The following is a 21,377-nucleotide window of genomic DNA, read 5'->3' on the forward strand; positions in this document are numbered from 1 at the left end:
TGGAAAACCCTAATATTTGGAAGGTAGAGGCAAGCAGAACTCATCCAAGGTGAGCAAGGTTCACAATGAGACCCTGTTTCAAACAAAACAAAAAAAAACTGTTAAAAGGAATTAATTTCTACAATTAGTTTCTGATTTAAGTTTTGGCTCAAATCATTCTTCTATATAGCTTAGGCTGGCCTTGAATTTGGAATCCTCTTTGCTAACACTTCCTAAATTCTAAGATTAGAGCTGTGCTTCACCACACCTGGCTGGCTGTATTTTATCTCTGTATCTCTTTTAACAGACTATACTTAGGGTTAACTGCATCTAATCATTCTGTGTAGCAACTTTTATTTTGAATACTTTCTTTGTTCCTTAGAAGGCAAGAGACTTCTCACAATGATGAGAATGTTTTACATCATTGAATATATGATCTATAGGTTCTTTATTGTTACTGAGCACTCACAATATACGGGAGGAACTAAAGAACTGAGTCTTAAATTCAGCTTCAGTTATGTTCTCTATAATTTTAGTAGCCTACATAGCTACTTGCTACCTTACTGACAGAGCTAGAGTTACTGTGCTCTACTAAGTGTTATGCTTTCTTTCTGAAATGTGCAAGGTTTATATTTTAACTTCAGCTCTTTTGTGATTGCCACAAAATTTTAAATAAAAAATTAACTTATAAAACCTAAGAAAATTAATGTAAATATAACATCACTTTTGTCTGCTTGCTCATCTCTCCTCAATTTTGAATTTTTGAATTATGAGAAATATTTATATGCATATATGTATAATATTTATATTCGGTTTTAACATAATTCCTAGAGTGGTTTTATCCTTTCTTTTATAAACTCAATGTTCACTGCTAACTCATATTCTACAACCTATTATAGGATTTATTCTTAATTTTAGGATTACTGTAATTTGAATTGTAAGAAATGCTCATTGATGTTATGGTCCCTACATTCTTTCAAGTCTAAAAGTGTGATTATTGTCTCTGTATTTGAAATACAACTTGCTTAGCAATTTGTAAAGTACTCTTAAATCTCATTCTTTCTCTTACAGCTTTGCGGACACTATCCCCATTCTTTTCTGACACTTAAAATTATCATGAATGGCTAAAATCAGACTGGGTCAAGAGGTCAGTCTCTGGAGTCTATCTCTCCCTGCCCCACATTCACTATATAGCACAGGCTGGCCTGGAACTTGCTATACTGCTCAGGTTGACTTGGAATTCAGTCCCTCTCTTTCAGTTTACAAAGTGCTAGGCTTGCAGACATGCACCATCACATCTACGTGACTAGTATTGTCTTTTTCAACAATATAATCTCTCCAAGATGTATTTTAGCACTGGTCATTCTATTGTAATTTTTGTTTGAATGCAGTATGCTATTTTAAGCTGTTAATTTCTTCATAAGCCAAGAAAATTTTTTCCTATTTTATCAATGAATGTTTCGTTTATCTATAAACTAGGTTTCAGCAATATTAAAGGTTTATCCCTCACTTCCATTGCTACCTTAATCTTTACATTTTGTTCCACATTACAGTAAGGGTTTATTATATAGCAAATGGTATTCTAGAGACTTGGATATGTTAATGAGTAAAAGACAAATATTCCTGCTGTCAACAAGTGTATATTCTCTCAAGGACAATCTAAGCAATATTTTAGGCTTTTGCAGACTGTAAGACCTCCTCACAGCTACTCAGTTCTACTAAAGTAACACAAAAACACCCAAGCAGAACACACACAGGGGTAGGGAAAATAGTATTCCCAAACCTTAAGCCTAAAAGACGTTTACATGGTTGGATTTCAAAGTTCTTTAGCACTATTAACTTCTTCTTTTTTCCCCTATGCTTCTCCCTTTAAGAATGAGAAAGAGTGTTAAGTGTGATTCTCTGCCCACTCCACCACTGTATTTGGGGAGCACATATGGAGAGACCCGTGGACGTAAGAAACTAGGAAGCACATTATTCTTCACCAGGAGGAAATAGGCCAAGGAACTTGCCCATAACTACATTTTGACAATTTACATGGGGACATCTAGGACTTTTGAGCTAGAGTTGACATCATGGTTTTAGTCTTTGGAGGATATTATGAGAGGGAGAATTCATTTTACATGTAGGGAAGATGTAAACCTGCGGGGACTAGAGGAAGACCGATCAGCTATATGCAAGGTTCCAAAGATACTCAGGTATTATTCTCTAGAACCTACGAATTTATTTTATGAGGCAAAGTTCTTTGTAGATGTGAGTAAAGATTTTAAGATGGGAGGGATTATGCCAGAACAGTGGGGCAGGCCCCAAATATAATCACAAGCATCCTTCTAAGAGTAAAGCAGGAGCCTGGCACAGGAAGTACAAGATGTGAAGCTCAAGATAGACGATGCAGGCAGCCTCCAGCTAGAGAAGGTAAGCATGTCCTAGAGTGGCCAGAGAGCAGGCCTTGGCCATACCTCTGACTCCAGCCAAGTGAAACTGTTTTTCAGAGTTGTTCTGTGTATGTTGGTATATGATATGTATATATGTACACAATCGTGTGTGTAAGAGTGATCAAATGTATGCCACAGCAAACATGTGGAAGTCAGAGCAACTTAAAATGCTAGTCCTTGCCTTTCCCCTTGTTGTTTCACTGCTCCACACGCTAGACCAACTGGCCCACAAGCTTCCCATCTGGCTCACTACAGGGAGGCACTGAGGTTAGCCGCTATCCACCAGATGAACCATGGGGACTCAAACTCAGGTCCTCATGCTTGCAATGCAAATGTATTGCCCGCTGAGTCATCTGAGTCATCTTCCTAGCCTCATCTGGAAAAGAGCTCTCTGTCCTGTTTTTAAACCACCAAACTGTTTAAGTTAGCAGGTTTGTAGTAACTTGCTAAGCAGCAGTAGGAAACAGGCTTGGATTTTTGTTGTTTCTGAAAAGGATCAATAAGTAAACATTTTAGAATTTTGTAGTCTATATGTTTCCTCAACACTATTCGAATCTTTTATAGTATAAAAGCAGTCATACACAATACATTAAAAAATGGGTGTGGCGAGTTGGGGATTCATCTCAGTGGTAAGCTAGGCAAGCGCAAGGCCCTGGATTCAGTTCTCAGCTCCAGAAAAAATGGGTGTGGCTATATTCAAATAAAATTTTATTTTAAAAGAGTAAGCAGTGATTTTAGCCATGGCCCAGAGTTCCCTAAATTATGTTCTATAAATGTCTTAGCTTCCTTGTGTGTTGGAAAAGGCTTGCTCCAGAATGCTTCTATGGCAATGTGCTGCACAACTACAAAGCACAGCAAGGGCAGCAGGTTAGTAGGTGACACCAGTGTCAACAGATTTTCTCCAATTTGCAACCAGTTATTTAATAAGCAATTGTATGGTTGGGGTATGAAGTGCTATATCAAAAGGCTCATGTGTTAAAGACTCAGTTGCCAGCTAATGGCTTTTGTGATCCTGATGGATTTGTAGTATGATGGCATCATTGAGAAGTGCTTTGAAGGGCATATTCTGTCCCGAACTCTTTTCTCTTCTGCTTTCTGCCTCATGTTTGTCCCAAATGGCCAACCACTATGTGCCCAACACAATGATCTGGTGTGAGAGGTCCTTCTGTCTATGTGTTGCTTTTATTGGTTAATGAATAAAGAAACTGCCTTGGCCTGTTGAAAAGGCAGAACATAGGTAGGCAGGGAAAACTGGACTGAATGCTGGGAGAAGGAAGGAGGAGAGGGAGATGCTATGGAGCCGCCACCAGAGTCAGCCACTGCCACATGGCGCTACACAGATTAATAGAAATGGGTTAAATTAATATGTAAGAGTTAGCCAGTAAGAAGCTAGAGCTAATGGACCAAGCAGTGATTTAATTAATACAGTTTCTGTGTGATTATTTTGGTTCTAAGCTAGCTGAGTGGCCCGGAACCAACAAGCACCCCCTTCTCCTTCCAACAATGATCTGCTTCACCAGGGATGAGACCAGAGACAAGGGAGCCAAGTGACAAAGGCCTGAAGCCTCTGAAACGGTCTTTCCTCCATTCTTTTCATCAGGTATGGTGTCACAGAGATTAGAAACTGACTAACAAAGCAGCCTTCTAAGGAGCCTTTTGAAATACACTCCAGGGCCACTACTCTTAGCCCTGGCTAAACATTAACTTCAAGCAACTCTTCCACTTTTCTGTGGCATGTAGATATGAGTTGTCCGTTTGTAATCCCACTAGATTGGAAACGAAGTACATAACAAAAGCCAGAAATAAGACAGTATAAATTAAATGAGCTGAATCCTGCACAAAACTGCTCAATATACCATAGCGGAAATCAAAGAAGCCTAAAACTATACCAAGTGGCTCACAAAAGGCATTTATGGAGCCCAGGGTACCTTGGTTATACTACTGCCATGACAGGCTCCATAGAGACCAGCCAGAAAGTAGACCTGAGTTTACTGTAAGGCAACACCTTGTTCCAGGAAAGACCACAAAATTAGTCCACCCAAGCACCAGCCAGGAAGAGGACAATCAACATCCAAGGGGAAAATTCCAACCATTATAGCTAAGATCACAGATGCCTTAACCCAGCACACAGCCACTCCTTTTCACTAAGACACCCCTAGACAAATGTCAGTCAATCAGGGATCCTGAACCTTAGAAATCCCCTCACCCCCAACATCTGCTATGATAAAAACCCTACCCCAACTGAGCTTGAGGCTCTCTGTTCTCACCACTGCTTCAGACAGACTGGGAGCCCAAGTCTGAGCATGAATAAAGGCTCTTTGTTTATACATACAAGTTTGGACTCTGGTGGTTTTCGGGGGACCCCATGATCTGGACATAACAGTTTCTAATACAGGATGTACACATCTGTCAGGAGCCATTTTCCCAAAAAGTATAGTGGGGACCATTGTCCTGGGGATGTTTGCAGAGCCCCACACCTCAACTGTATTGAGAACTGTTTGTTGGCAGAGCCCATCCCACACCCAACTATCTTGAGAGCTATCTGTTAGCGGAACCTGCCCCACATTCCAACTATCTAGAGAACTGTTTGTGGTTGGAATCACAAAAGGAACGATTCCGCTTACATAGAAAACACTAGGTTTGTCGACTCGACTCGGGCTTCTGACCAATGACTCGTGACCAAGTGTCGACTAGTGACCATTGCTGCCCTGGCAAGATCCCATGCCCCTGCCCCCTGCCCCCATCCCAAGCCAAATTCCTCATCCAAGGGCTATATAAGCTGCTGCCATTACGCTAATAAACGGAGGCTTTGACAACAGATTTTGCTTGGCCTCCTTCCTCTTTCCCGCCCATGTCTTTTCAGATAGCGCCTCTTCGGGACCCTGGAATAACTGACCTGCCAGGTGGGTAACAACCCTAGACTAACTGACCCACTGGGCGGTTACACACTTCCTTCAATCTGCTTATCACTATTAAGTCTAATCTACTATTAAAATTTCAAGATGGTAACCATTTACTATTTCAACAAAAGCCTACTACAGGAAAGTGAGCAGAACACACAGTATGTAATCCTTGCTCTACAGCTCATCCAAGGCTAACTATGTCCCATTTTAAGAAATGTTGCCCCCCTCAGAGTCAGTAAAGGACATACCCAGACACCAGATTCTTAGCACAAAGGAGGCAGGGAGGGGGGCTGCAAAGGCAGACAGCAAGCAAAGGCAGCAAGTGTAAGCAACAAAGGAGGTGCTTTTCACAGGAGTGGGTGTTTAAGGAGAAAAGGGGGGAATCTGTGCTGGAAATCCTCATTGGACTTCGACTGCTGGACTTGAGTCAGTGGAACAGGCCATGGGGGCTAGCGTTAGGGATTTAGTAACAAGGGGGAGAAGGGGAAAAGGCAAAACCTGTTGGCATCATATTTGTCATGCTGCTAGGACCCCTCCGTCCATCATCTCTTTCCTATGCCATTTAATCTATTTCCCCCTGATCTTTAGTATGGACTTACTCCAATCTTGTCTCTCCAAGACTTGCCTCAAACCTACATTCCACAGGATGGGAGCCCTTTGTTGGATGTACCCTGGTTGGACTATTAATTGTTCCCTACTTCCAATTCACCACTGTCATAGACATAAAAGCACCAAAATGTAGTCAAATGAGTAACATGGATTTGAAATACAATGCTATTGGCTGCCACTATACAAAATCAATTACTTCTGTGAGTAGAGTGGCTTACTTTATCTTCACTAATATGTTGACTTCAAAGTGGCCCAACAGGCATTACTCCTGATATACTATATAGTTCACTTCCTTCCCAAGCTTTCACTGATGTGGGAGTGTGGGGTAACCATGGCTGTCAACTTCTCATTCAGGGGTATATAAAAGAGAAATGTGGAGTATTTCTGTGCTGAGGACAACCATCACCCAACAGGAACAAGAAGCTAATTAGTTAAATGTTTCTGCCTTTTTATCCCTCAACAAACAGGGATCTCTAAACTACACTGAGAGTGAGAAGAGAATACTGTCTAGTCTATTTCTGCTGACATAAAAAAATACCTTAGACTGAGTTAATTTATCATAAATAGAAACTCATTTGCTTACAGTTCTGGAGGATGGGAAGTCCAAGATCAAGTACCAATAAACTTAATGTGTGAAGAGGGCCTGGTCTTTATAGATGGCACTACCCAGGGAGACTTCAAAGGGTCAAAAGGCCTGAAGTCAAAGAGGCAGTGTAATGATTTCAGCCACATAAGGCTGATATTTTGGGGTTCTGGAGCCGTGCACATGCAGATGGGCCCTCAGGCGCGGAGGTGCCTGAATGTTAAAGGGCCCATGTGACCCACCTGTGTGATACACAGGCGTGCATGCGTGGTTACGTCCACGATGACTCAGCTAAGCCCCTGTGCACATGCATGAGCCCATCGTCTGCTATGACATAGTCACGCCAACCCCCTGTGCGCATGCGCTAGGCGGCTTTTAAAAAACCTGATGCACCAGCTTCTGCTTCCTCTCTCTCACTTTCTCCCTCTTTCTGCACACCGATTCCCCAAGCCTGTAAGCACCCCGTCTAATAAACTCCTAAGTGGGTTTGTTCCGTGTTTCCTTCTCGTTTGCACCAGGAATTTCAGGCAGTACTGTGAAGCTTCTTTTAAAACAGCATTAATCTGCTGGGCGACCTAATTAATATCCCCTAAAGCCCTCTTTTCTTCATATTACTGCATTGGAAATAAAACAGCACCACACACATGCCATCATATACTGCTTCCTAGAGTGGTGGTTCTCAAGCTTCCTAATGCTGAAACCCTTTAGCACAGTTCCTCATGTGGTGACCCCCAACCATAATATTATTTTCATTGTTACTTCATAACTTTAATGTAGCTGTTATGACCCACAATATAAATATCTGATATGCGACCTCTAAGGGTCAAGAACTGCTGTCCTCGAGGCATATTCCTCAGCCTCATTGGGAACCACCTCTGTCTTAATACCCTTCAGTAGGCATCCCAGCACTCCACTGGGTTGCCTGCTTCTAGGCAAAATCCATCATGCTAACCATTATATCCCATACTCACATCTACTGTCACATTGTTTTGCCATAAAATAGGTGGCAATGTCTTGTAGCATACTATAACAATACATCAAGTACAGTATTCATGAGAACATACCTATATCATGCCCTTGGCTTGTTTTATATTCCAGAGTTTTTATTTTCAATGTCCTATTATTCCTTTATGTAGATCCACAATTTTCATTATCACTTTATTTTGACTGAAAAAAGTTTGAATTTATATATTAATATACTAAAAACGAATACTTCAGTTTCTATATGTCTGAAATTGCCTTTAGATTATTTTAAAGAAATGTGTCTTTGTGTGTAGTGTGTGTATGTGTGCATGTTTGGGAGGGTGTACATTAAGTGGGGCTGTATGCATGCCACAGTGCATGTGTGGAAATCAGGACAAAGTCAAGGTGTTTCTGGCAATGCTCACCATGTTACACAATGTGACTTCACTGATGCCTTGGTTCTGAGCTCAAAATGCATGCTCTTACACAACACAGACCTTCATACCAGCAGTGTCAACAATGCTGCTTTAAAAACACTGGCTCAGATGGAGAGGATTGTGGGTTATGAACTGCAGTACTTTTCCTGTACAGATAAATTTTTTGCTTTTATAAAACATAATTTATGGAAAAGCAAAAATTTTTGATACTTTTCTACCATAATTCTGTAGCGTGTCAGCATCAAACTGCATCTCTGGATTGTATTAAATTAAAATGTTTTATTTTTAAAACTGCTCTTGAGATGATGAACTGAATTTCATAAAAAATCATTAAATGAATTTCAGACTGAAACTAGAGGGTCCAAAATGGCTCCAAACACATTTTCTTCTGCCATTCTGTACTACACATCTGTGCAAAGCAACGTTCTCAGAACTGAAAATTATAAAACAAAATCAACTCTAAAATCACTGAAGATGTTCTACATCCTATATATTAAATATTTAGCTAAAATTTAATTCCTTAATAAAAATATCATTAGTATAAAAATTTGTTCATTTTTAATAAATGGTAAAATAATATGCATAACAAAATTGCTTTACAATATATTTCTTTATATTATCAGAATATAAAAATGCTCTTGATGCAGTTTTAATTTTCACTGTCCTGATGCCTGGAGATACCTAGCTGTTTATCCCATACTTATTGACCATTTGTACTTCTTTTGAGAAATGTCTTTATCATTTGCCCTTCTCTGGTCAAATTTGATTTTTTTTCTGTTATGTTTTCTGATCTTTATATATTCTAAACATTAATTCACTGTCAGATGTTATTTGCAGAGCTTTCCTACCACCCTGCAGATTGCCTCTTAATTCTATTGCCTTCTTGCTGTGAAGAGGCTTATTGAATTTAACATAATCCTGCTTCTCAGTTCTTGCTTCTTTTCTGGGCTACCAGAGTGCTATTTGGGAAATCACTGCCCATATAAATGTTTTCTTCTAGTAGTTTCAAAGTTTAGGGTGTCCTACTAAAAATTTTTTAATATAATTTTAGTTTATTTTTATATAAAATAAGTCTAATTTTCCCAGTACCAGTTATCAAAGAAGCTGTCTTTTTCCCAAAGCAAGACTGATGAGGGATGTCCTTCTGTATAATTCAGCTTTTATTGGTTAATGAATAAAGCTGTTTTGGCCAATGGCTTAGCAGAATAAAATCAGGCAGAAAATAGAGAGGAGGTGGAGCCAGGGAGACGCCATGTAGCTGCCACTGGAATCTTACCAGTAGGGCCACATCCTTGTAGTGATGCACAGATTAATAGAAATGGGTTAATTTAAAATATAAGAGCTAGGGGCTGGAGAAATGGCTCAGCGGTTAAGAGCACTGACTGCTCTTCCAGAGGACCAGGGTTCAATTCCCAGCACTCACATGGCAGCTCACAACTGTCTGAAAAATACAGTTCCACGAGATCTGACACCTTCACACCAATGCACATAAAGTTAAATAAATCATTTTAAAAAAGATATAAGAGCTAGCTAGGAATATGCCTAAACTATTGGCCAAACAGTGTTTAATTAATAATAGTTTTGTGTGATTATTCAGGTCCGGGCGATGGGGAAATAACAAGCAGTCTCTATTTACATAAGCCTTCAGCATTTTTTCCAAGAGTCATTTAGATGCAGATGTGTGAATTTATTTTTGGGTCTTGTGTGTATCTATATTTATGCTGGTATCATACTGTTTTTTACTACTGTGACTCTGGAATATATTTTGAAATCATGCACTGTAGATAACTCCATCATGGTTCTTTTTGCTCAGTATGCTTTGGCTATTGTCTTCTTAGTCCACTATTCTACTGTTGTGACACCATGACCAAGGTTTAGTTCATTATCATCACGACAAGAAACATGGCAGTACACAGGTAGGCACTGGAGCAGTAGCTAAGAAAGAGGCTCTAGGCTTGGCATGGGCTTTTTGAAACCTCAAATACCAAGCCCAGTGACACATTTCCTCCAACAAGGCCACACCTCCCAATCCTTTTAATCCTTTCAAACAGTGCTACTCTCTGGTGACTAAGCATTCAAATATATGAGCCTATGAGGCCCATAGCTTATTCAAATCACCATAGCTATTAAAGATCTTTTTTTGTATCCATGTGAATTTAAGATTGTTTTCTAGTTCTGTAAAGCATGCTATTGGTCATTCAGCTGAGAATTAATATTGAATCTGGAGATCACTTTTTGTACCCTGCACAATTTAAACATATCACAATACTTTGAGTTCTATTAGAAGATTTAGGGATGTTGATGCTTTAGTTAGAAAGGAATTAACTCAGTTCCAGATCCCATCTGTCCTATGCATGTTGATTTCAAAGTTAGTTCATATTTCAAAACCTTTGTCATGTCGTTTCACATCTGTGCTGCCCTGAAAAAGCACTCAGATCTTTCCAGATCTTCCAGAACTTTACAATTTCCTGAATATCATTTTTGTCAATATCTCTGGCTATCAAAGACCTCTTTTATCCGTTCTCTGAGAAACGTGAGGTTACTCAGTTTTAGTTTCTGTGCTAATGCCCAATTTTACATAACTGGACTCACTTTCAGGAAAGGAATACTAAACAAAAGTTGTTAATAATAATAATATTAAGTAGATTTTTCTCCCTACTTATCATGTACCCCTTTCCAGGAACAGCTTTGTTCTCAAGGTTGACGTATCTATAATACCAGTTACATACCATAGTACAAGTGTTCTATTACCGGCGCTGGCCTCAGGAAAAAACTAGAGGGGAAAAAAAGCAACAAGAATTCTTTCCTGTGCTCGGGAAAACAGGTTCTCCACTGGCCCCTTTTCTTCAAATCTCTTGAGCACAAAGAGGAAGACTTCTCCCTGGAGGCCCATTTGGTACAGAGTCCTAAATTCAGCTGCCCAGAATACAAGGAAGAGAACTTATGAAGCTTGCTATTGTTTTATCATTCATTTATTAAATAATGCTCCCCCCCCATTTATTTGCTATAATTTCCTTTTTGGAGGCCTCAGTAGTTTATATTTTTCCTGAGGTTTTTTTGTTGTTGTACTGCTGGGAAAAATAGACTACAGTGTCTTTACTTCATCTTGGCTGGAATTAAAAGTCCCTGACCTTCATTTCTAGTCATTATTGTTCAGTAGGTTTGGGAGAAGATGTCTTCAAGAGCTGTTACAATTTCATTTAAAAAGAGAATAAATGTTAATTCAAACAATCAGGCTTACAAGCAAGGTAGTATTGCAAATACAAAGGGAAGCAGACACAGACAGGTTTCTCAACACCTTTCATACCTGTGACTATGTGAAAGGACTTTCCTAAAAAAGAAAGATAAATAATCCTCAGGCTTCCAATGCCCTTGCTTAAAGCAGAAAAGCAGACTATGCTATGTTCACCTTCTTCAACATGCCTACACTGAATTTCTACAAATGGAAGACACTATTCCAGCTTTAACAGTACAAGCAATGTAGGATATGGCTCTTGCTCTCAAGATCTAAAACAACACACTAAATACCAGAACATGCCTACAAAACAGTGCTTCAGGAACAACTGAAACTGGTAAACTGTCAAGAATAGGGGAAATCAATACACAAAAGACTAAGTGTCTGAGCTATGTAGAAAGGAAACAGGACAATTCTCAGCATGAAAAGAAACACGTAAAAAGATACAAGATATCAAATAGCATTGGGAGTTTTGCCAATAGAACTGCACTGACATGAATTCCCAGGATTCAAGTGTTCCTCTGACCCAGGCAGTTGATGAGTAAGCACTTCTGAACACAAACTGGAGGAGAGATAGATCATTTAGGACTCTAAAGTTCCTCACAGCCAAAGACAGAAGAACTTCAATATCAGCTGGAAATTCATTTTTTGATTTTGCAACGAAAAAGTTACTGAAGACCTCTGAAAGAAGAATTTCACCACAGCAAAGACTGAGCATGTCCCAGTCAGGCACTCCTCAAACTAATCATCCAGTGACAACAGTTATTCAATCAGAAAAACTGGCTCAGGTTTGTATGCTTCTTATCAAGTGAGTGGAAAGACTTCACTTTTCTAAAACTATTTTCACCCCCAACAAAAATCTATATATTAACTCTACAATTCAAAATTTAACATGATTACAAACTCTATAACACATTTATTTCTTCCCAAATCACAAATTATGAACTACAGATCTTATTCATCAAGACTAGAGGTGTTAACTTACCCCAAACTGAAAACCATCCTGTATCACTTTTCTTCCTCATTGCTGTAACCACATGCTTTACAGAAACCAACAGCATTTATTTCAGCTCAAGGTTTCAGTGGGTTCTGCCCACTGTGGTGAATAGGATAAAGCAGAGCAGTTGAAGTCATGATGAGCCAGGAAGCAAAGAATGGGAAATGACAGCATTCTGTTGACCTCCCCCACTCTACAGGCCTCCAGCCTAAAAGGGGGAACCACAGTTTCCAGGTGGTTACTCCTTCCTCAGAAACAAATTTACAGACATATCCAAAGTTGTGCCTCCCCAATCTTCCAGGTGATTCTAAAGCTACTCAGATCAGCAATGAAGATTTAGCACCACCCCTGCCACAAATATACTACTCCCAAGGTTCAAGTGAAGGACCATTCTTCAGAACTCAATTCCAGAATCCTAAGAATTCTTTACTTGTGGACTTACACACAGAACAGTATCAACAGATGTTAATCTATGTGACCAACTTTAAGCCATTAACAAAATCTCTTTAAGTAACTCTTCAATTGAGTTGTGCTATAAACCAAAACAATTAAGTGTTCAGGCAAGTGTGATATGCATGTAACCACCAAAAATAAATTATTAAACATCTGCATGTCCATGGAAAGCTCCCCATGCTCATTTCTAGGCAATTTCCTCCAAGCCACCAGACTTGTAGCTTCTATTAACACATTGAGTTTGAGCTGTCCTTAAGATATAAAAGTAGAACCATCCAGGATGTATTCTTTGTATCTTTTTGATATTGTTCCAATAGGAAGTTTTGGAGGTTTATTTATGCTATTGTTTGAATCAGCAATTTGTTCTTTTCAGTAGCTGTGCAGCAGGCCACTGCATGAGTATATCACATTGTATTTATCCATTTTTCTATACTTGGTACTTTGGGTTATCTCTAGTCTAGTCTAAAGTTGCTACAGAATTCTTATGCAGTTTTTTATGTACACATATATTTTCATTTTCTGTAGGTAAATATCTAGACATATTACTGGTCACAGAGTTAGTACACATTTAACTCTATAGGAAACTGTTTTCTAAATAGTTATAGCTCTGTTATAGTGCATGAAAGTTTCAGTTGTTCTATATACTCTGTACTAGAGCAAAAGTTTGTTGTCTTGTTCTTGTTTTTATATTGCTAGGTTTCTTTAATTATCCTATGGTATAATAGCTTATTAAGATTTTAGTTTGCATTTCCCTGATAAATCACAGTTCCATGTACTTATTATTAATTCATATATATTCTATTAGGAAGTATCTGCCTTCAGGTTTTCCTGCCCTCTTAACACAACTGTCTATGTGTACAGAATGGTCACCTGCACTATTTGTTTTCTGTTCTTACTGTAACAAATTACCACAACTAGAGGCTTAACAGCACACATTTATAATTTTACAGTTCTGTAGAACTGAAGTCCAACATAGTACTCACTAGGCCAAAAACTATTGTGCCATGAAAGCTGCATCCATTTCATGTGCAAAATACATTCACCCCATCCCACGATCTCCCCAGACTGTAGTATCAAGGATATACAGTATCAACATACTATAGTAGCGAGTCAATCTAAAATCTCATCTAAATTTCACTGATTCAAAAATCTCAATCTTATTATCAAAATCATCAAATTAGATTTGGGTGAGATTTTTGTCATTCCTGGTGCATCAATCCTCTCCATCTCTGAATCTGTGACAAAAATAAAATGCAAGAATGCCACAGTGTAACAGTTACAGATGTGCCCATTTAAAAACAGAGAAAATGGAAAGATAAGTAAGTCACTGGCCCTGTAAAGGCTTGTGCAAATTATCACCTTGACAAAATCTGGACTCACCTGGAAGGGGGACCTTTGGGTATATCTATGGGGGATTATTTTGGACCTCCCCTGTGGACGGCACCATTCCCCAGGCAAGGGATCCTGGACTGAATAGGAGTGGAAAAAGCAAGCTGAATACTAAGTGTTCATTTGTTCATTGTTCTTTTCTTCTTGAACTGTAGACATGAAGTCACTAGCTCCCTCAGACTCCTACTGCTGTGACTTTCCTGCCCTGATGAACTATAACCTGGAACTTTGAACTTTAAAAATATGTGAGCAGTTCTTTCAAGTTTTTGCCGCTTTGGCTCCCTAGTAAAATGGAACGGTAAACCAAACAAACTTTTACCCCTTAAGTTGTTTTTGTCAGCGTACTTTATCACAGCAACAGATAAAGACACAAGACAGGCCCTAAACAACTTTAAAATCTAGCTGGGCAAAGTGCTTAAGCAGCAACCTAAGTAGTTCCCAGTGGCATTCTTTAGGCATGCACTTCTGCTCACATAGGCAGCCACCTCCACTTGGCCACAGGTACAGCTAACACGTACTCACAACTGAGTAGGACTATTAGCCTATTTCCTATGTGCTCAAGTCTGAGGTTGAAAACTTCTTTCACTTTGTCTTCTCTGTGTCCCTTTAGGTTCAAGACAGTAGCATTTCTGCTGGTATAGTATGCTCAAGTACCTTGTGGATCTACCATAAGTACAGAGACTCACTGCATTTAGACAGAGGTTCAACCACAGATCTTGCTTTAACAATCTCATCTCTATTTCCAGTTTCTGCTTTGCTGGTAAGGACTCACTGTTGACCTCTTTAGCGTTCAAAATGAACACTCTGACCTTTTGATCTCATTTTTTAGCACTGACTCCTTTCATTGTTTCTCTATAGCACACTTTCATGACAATGATTCTCTCAGTCTTTTGTTTTGTTTGTTTTTTGAGACAGGGTTTCTCTGTGAAACAGTCCTGGCTATCTTGGAGTTCAGTATGTAGACCAGGTTGGCCTCAAAATCACAGAGATCCTCCTGCCTCTGCCTCCTGAGTGCTGGGATTAAAGACGTATGCCACCATGGCCAGGTGACTGTCTCAGTCTTAGCATCCCTATGCCCTTTAGACAATTTCCAAAAATAGCAAGTCCTAACTTTTTGGTGGTTTGTGTTGTTTTGTTGTTGTTTCTTTGATTTTGATGTGGTTGTTGCTTTTGAGACAGAAAGAATCTCATGCTGTAGACAGAAGTTTCTGTCCTGCCTGGTCCTGCAGCCAGCCATTCAGTTCCAACAAAACAGAGGCTTAATTATAAATTGATTGGTCTATTAGCTCAGGCTTATTATTAACTAGATCTTACAACTTAAATTAACTCATAATTCTTATCTATGTTTGACCATGTGGTTGGTACCCTACTCAGGGAGGCATTCTCATCTTGCTTCCTCTGCATCTGGCTAGAGACTGCAGACTAAGACTTTCCCCTTCCCCGAATTCTTCTAGTCTGGTCATCCTGCCTATACTTCCTGCCTGACTACTGACCAATCAGCGTTTTATTAAACCAATACAAGTGAATCTTTACAGGGTATAAAAGCATTATCCCACAGCATCATGTAGCTTAGACTGGCCTCAAATTTGCTAGGTTGCCAAAAATGCCTTGAATTCCTGATCCTCCTGCCTCTACCTCCCAAGTCTCAACTAAAGAAAACTTGGTTCAATTTACCTACTTTCAAATTTTTCTAAACACATAAAAAGAAATCAGAATGCATCTTCAACACTTTGCTTGGAAATCTCATCAGTTAAAATCTAAGTTTATTTCTTGTAAGTCATGCTTCTCACATAATCACAGAATATATTTTTGTTAAGCTTCCTGCCACTATAATAAAAAGATTTCCCTTCCTACATCTTCATTTTCCTCTGGATCCTCACTATCGGCATCGCTAATGCCTGTTTCCACTAATGATCTATTCACAGTGATCTGGATATTCTTTAAGGTAATTTTTTCCCTGCTCCTTTAACTTCTAAGTCTTGCACAGTGACTAAAACCTACATCTCCACTAACATTCTAGGGCAGCAATTCTCAATCTTCCTGATACTGCAACTCTTCATGTTGTGGTGACCCCCCCAACCATAAAATTACTTTGTTACTTCATAACTGTAATTTTGCTACTGTTATGAACTGTGATGTAAATATCTGTGTTTTAGGTAGCCCCATAAAAGGTTTGTTCAATCCTCAAAGGAGGTGATCCACTGGTTGAAAACCACTGGTCTAGGGTTTTCCTAACATCTCCTTAAAGTTCCAAAGCTACTTTCAGATTTTCTGTTATAGTAACACTCCATATTCAAGTATAAAATCTGCATTATTTTTCTATCCTACCGTTGCTGTAACAATGTACCACAAAGTTAGAGGGTTAGAGTAGCATTCACTTTATGTTGTAGTTAGTTTACAGTTAATGAGTTGGTATCCAAAACAGGTCTCACTGGAAAATCAAGATTTTTGGAGGCCTATATTATGAAAGCCATAGGGGTTTGCTGAGTTTGACCTTTAAAAGTCCAGGTGCTGGAAGCTTATTGTTCGGATTGGCAGTATAAATGTGGTGGAACCTGTAACAGATGGGACCTAGTAGAAGGTACTTAAGTCATTGGGGACGCTGCCCTCAGAAGTGGTTATTAAAATCACTGAGGACATGGTTAGTCCGGCAAGATCAAGTTGTTATTTAAAATATATATAAATACTGGCTTCCTGCATTCCTCTGACTTCTAGTCTCACCACCTGACCTCTTTTATATACACTCCTGCCATTATGATGTTTAGTAATATTATAATCCATGGAGCCCCCAGCAGAGGTCAAAGAGATAGAGTTACTCAACTGTTGTGGTCTGAACAAGAAATGTTTTCCATAGGTTCATGTATTGAAACATTTGGTCCCTGGCTGGTGCTGTTTAAGAAAGTTGTAGAGCCTTCAGGAGGTGAAGCCTCACCAAAGGAAGTGGGTCATTGGAGGTAGTAGCCTTTGAGACTTTATAGCCTGGTACATCTTTTATTTGCTCTCAGTCTCTTGGATGTGGATTACCAGCCAGCCCCCTACTCCTGCACCATTCCTTCCCTGCCTGCAGCCATGTCTTCCCACCATGACAGACAGGAACTCTAAGCCAAAACAACCCTTTCTTCCTAAGCTGCTCTTGTCCAAGTATTAACCACAACAACAGAAAAAAAACGAAGACACCAATCTTGAACTTTTAGCCACAAATCAACAAAATAAATCTCCCTACTTGTTAAAGAACCCAGCTCCAGGCATTGTTTCAGCAACAAAAAAGTAAAGATGGATGACTCCATTTCTTCATCTGTCTCAACGTCAGAGGTCATCATGCTCATGACTCAGCCCTTTCCTCTGTTGTCAAATCTTTAGCAGCATCTCTCCAGCACTTGCGTCATCAAATCTCTTTACTGACACTCTTCTTCTGCCTCCCACTTGCATTTGAACTCAGAGATCCGCCTGCCTCTACCTCCTGAATGCTGGGATTAAAAGTGTGTGCCACCACCACCTGGCACCCCTTTGTATTTTTATAAAAACACGTTTTTATTATTTGTGTATGTATGAGAGACAGAGACAGACAAAAGAGACAGAAAGAGGGAGAGACGGGGGGGGAGAGAGAGAGAGAGAGAGAGAGAGAGAGAGAGATTGAATGGCATAAGGAGGCCAGAAGAGGGCCTCCTCCTAGATCCCCTAGAGTGAGAGTTACAGGTGGTTGTAAGCTGCCCAATATTGGTGCTGAGCATCAAACCTGGGCCATCTGGAGAAGCAGCAAACACTCTTTACTGCTGAGCCACCTCTCTAGCCCTCTACTTCCATTTTTAAGAACACTTACCTTTTAAAGGATCACATGAATAAACCAGAATACTCCTATCAACTTTAACCGTCCTTTACCATAAAATATAACCCATTCTCAGGTCCTGGGAATTTGGACATGGGCATCTTTAGAAGACCATTATCTGGCCTACCATGCACACTAATCACATATATTATTAAAAAATAAACCAGAATTATATCTAGGCTCAGAGGAAAACATTAAACACTTAAAGGAAACAAACAATATAGTTATTTTATCTTTAATTTTTCAAGTATTTAGTGAATTAAAAAAATATAACTGAAGGGTTTCTGTTTGTTTGTCACAGACACTATTAGTTGATCAATTCAACACTAATTTTAAACCCCTTCTTCCTTGCCTGCCCCTAAGTACTTGGACGATAAAGCTAAATACTTACTTTCCTGGCTTCCTAAGAAGAGTCATATAATATAGATGGCCAAATGAAATCTAAAAACTGCTCAGGAAATGTTACTGCATTCTGCTAAAAGAGACAGATGGTGCTGGCATCCCTTGGCCCCTTCCCAGTGGTTCTCCTGCTTGAACATGGGATACTGCCAGTAATTCAAGCATCTACTTTGCCATGATGGAGTGCATCCAAAAGAATCCAAGTGATACTAGTGCTGCCACTATCAAATGGTTGCAGCAACACCAGCTAGTCTGTGCCTCCAGACTTACAGTTACATGAGAGAAAATACATTTTCTTCTTAAGTTACTTTTTACATCTGCTTTTCTGATATTTTCAATTGAAAGCTTTAATTGAAATTGTATTCAATATATTGACTTGTATTCAAAATGTGTTTCATTGTATGAAAACTATATTCAGTTAAATGAGTTATAATTAATCACTAAAAATGCAACTATATTTAAGTAACATTGTATATTTTACTATAAATTATACAGATTCATTCTAAGATATTTAGAAATTACCAAACATTTAAATAAAATATTAACCACAATTCCAAGCAGCTAAAGATAAATTACTATTACTATATTACTGTATTCACCACCACCTACCATGTTGCACACATATATACACAATTATTACATCTGTGTTCATCACCATGTTACACACATATATAAACTACTATTACTACATCTGTGTTCACCACGTTACACATGTATATACACTATCACTACATCTGTGTTCACCACGTTACACATGTATATACACTACTATCACTACATCTGTGTTCACCACGTTACACACGTATATACACTACTATCACTACATCTGTGTTCACCCCGTTACACACGTATGTACACTACTATCACTACATCTGTGTTCACCACCACGTTACACACGTATATACACTATCACTACATCTGTGTTCACCACCACGTTACACACGTATATACACTACTATTACTACATTTGTGTTCACCACCACGTTACACACGTATATACACTATCACTACATCTGTGTTCACCACCACGTTACACACGTATATACACTATCACTACATCTGTGTTCACCACCACATCACACACGTATATACACTACTATTACTACATTTCTGTGTTCACCACCACGTTACACACGTATATACACTATCACTACATCTGTGTTCACCACCACGTTACACACGTATATACACTATCACTACATCTGTGTTCACCACCACGTTACACACGTATATACACTACTATTACTACATTTCTGTGTTCACCACCATGTTAGGCACACACATATACAATATTTCAAAGTCAGACTATACAGAGTACCCACCTCCATTCAGGATTATGTTTATTAAAGAATTTTCATATTCTTAAAGATTTTTCAAAAATAATTCCAAAAGCTTGCAATACTTCCTAATGTAAGCATTACACATGGCTAATGAACTAATCTTACCAATGACAGACACAACAGATGAGTGATCCAGAACGTGGCACTATGAGGAGTCCCAAGTGCTCCTAGCTTTCCAGCTCTACTCTGGGTGCCAGAGCACCAGTCTTCGTAGAGGAATGTAATAATATGCCTTTGCTCTTTCGCTGATCTGATAAGTGAGTATTTTCTAGTTTGTTCTTAAATGTTTAATTTACTTATTTTGGTTACTGGCGACAGTGACTAAAGATATTTAGATCTTTATAGTGGTTATTTTGTAAACTATCCCTCAGTATTTTTAAAGGATAATTTATATGTAAGATGATAACCTTTTGATATTATTTATTGTAAGCATTAATACCTTATTTAAGTAAGCAGTTACTTTTCAGTTTTACCTATATTTATTTTTATGAGCTTAAAAGATATTTTTTATGCCTGGAGTGGTGGTGTACGCCTTCGTTCCCAGCACTTGAGAGAGGAAGAGGCAGGTGAATCTCTCTGCCAGCCTGGTCTACAAAGAAAGTGCCAAGATAGCCAGGGCTATTGTTCAGAGAAACCCTGTCTTCTTGAAAAACCAAAAAAAAAAAAAAATAAGAAAGAAATTTTATTTTATGTGTATGAGTGTCTGTTTGCAGGTATGTATGTATATCACATGTGTACCCGACATCCACAGGGACCATAAGAAGGTGCTGGATCTCTAGTAACTCAAGTTACAGATGGTTATGAGTCACAATATGAGTGTTAGGAACTGAACTCAAGTTTTTAATCACTCAAGCCATCTCTCCATCCCAATTTTTACAGACTTTTAAAAACTAACCCACAGTTTATTATCAGTACCCTTTGTAACCCTCTTAACAGATAGGCATGATTTTTATATGGCAACTGTAGTTTAGAAAAGAAGGGTTTAAGATATAACGTTCTTGAAAATTCTTATTGGCAGTTAAAAGAAACATCAAATCAAGAGAATAACAAATATTGTATATGAAAATTGCAATTTAAAAAAGAATAATTTAAGATAGGCTATTCCTACAAGAACACAGCAGATATGCCATCAGTGCAGAAGGACTCGATCCCAGACTCTGGACTAGTCACATACCTGCTTGTGACGATGATCACATCCTCAGAGATGGTGGCCATTTCTTTAATGGTCAGGTAGCACATTCTCCTCAATGTTTGCTGAAAGTGTATTTATAGATTATAGCAGGTTATTTGTAAGAAAACTTTTTAGTTATTTTAAGTAAGACTTCAAGTATATTAAGAGGTATTCGTGGGCCAGCAAGAATACCTCAAGAATACCTCAGAAGGTAAAGGTGCTTCCTACCAAGTTTGATAGCTTGATTTAATCCCTAAAACCCAAATACTGAAAACAGAGAACCAGTTCCCACAAGTTATCTACTGACACACACATGAACAAACATTAAAAACAAAGAAGGGAGATAGCCTTCAAAATATCTAAAAATATCATTAAAACTATACGGATATTTTTTAAAAACACTCAAAATACTACTATTTCTTAAGCAAAAACACTTGATGCATTGATATCTGAGAAAACATAAAAGCAAAGCCTTAAAAAAAATCAATTACTTGGCTAAGCAAGAACCAGGAGATGGGGGAGCAGCAGGCTTGGTCGAGCCTCAAGTGATACAATAAGACTCTGTTGACTCCACATGAGGAGTGGATGGGGATGGGGTACTGAGAGAAAGGGAGGGGGAAGGAACTAGGATTGGTGTGTAAAATAAAAGATTGCTTTA

General features: G+C 38.8%; 1 protein-coding gene across 1 annotated transcript in view; it reads right to left on the reverse strand.

The window, feature by feature from the left end:
- Positions 1-21,377, reverse strand: part of Copg2 (COPI coat complex subunit gamma 2) — a 124,701-nt gene that overhangs the window by 91,964 nt on the left and 11,360 nt on the right. The window contains exon 5 of the mRNA XM_041675596.1: positions 20,723-20,802. Coding sequence (XP_041531530.1) covers positions 20,723-20,802 — 80 coding nt within the window. The remainder of the gene's footprint in view (positions 1-20,722; positions 20,803-21,377) is intronic.

The sequence above is a fragment of the Microtus oregoni genome, unplaced genomic scaffold (genome assembly GCF_018167655.1).
Source record: "Microtus oregoni isolate MIOR12 unplaced genomic scaffold, Mior012 000026F_ref0000081, whole genome shotgun sequence".
Classification (NCBI taxonomy): Eukaryota; Metazoa; Chordata; class Mammalia; order Rodentia; family Cricetidae; genus Microtus; species Microtus oregoni.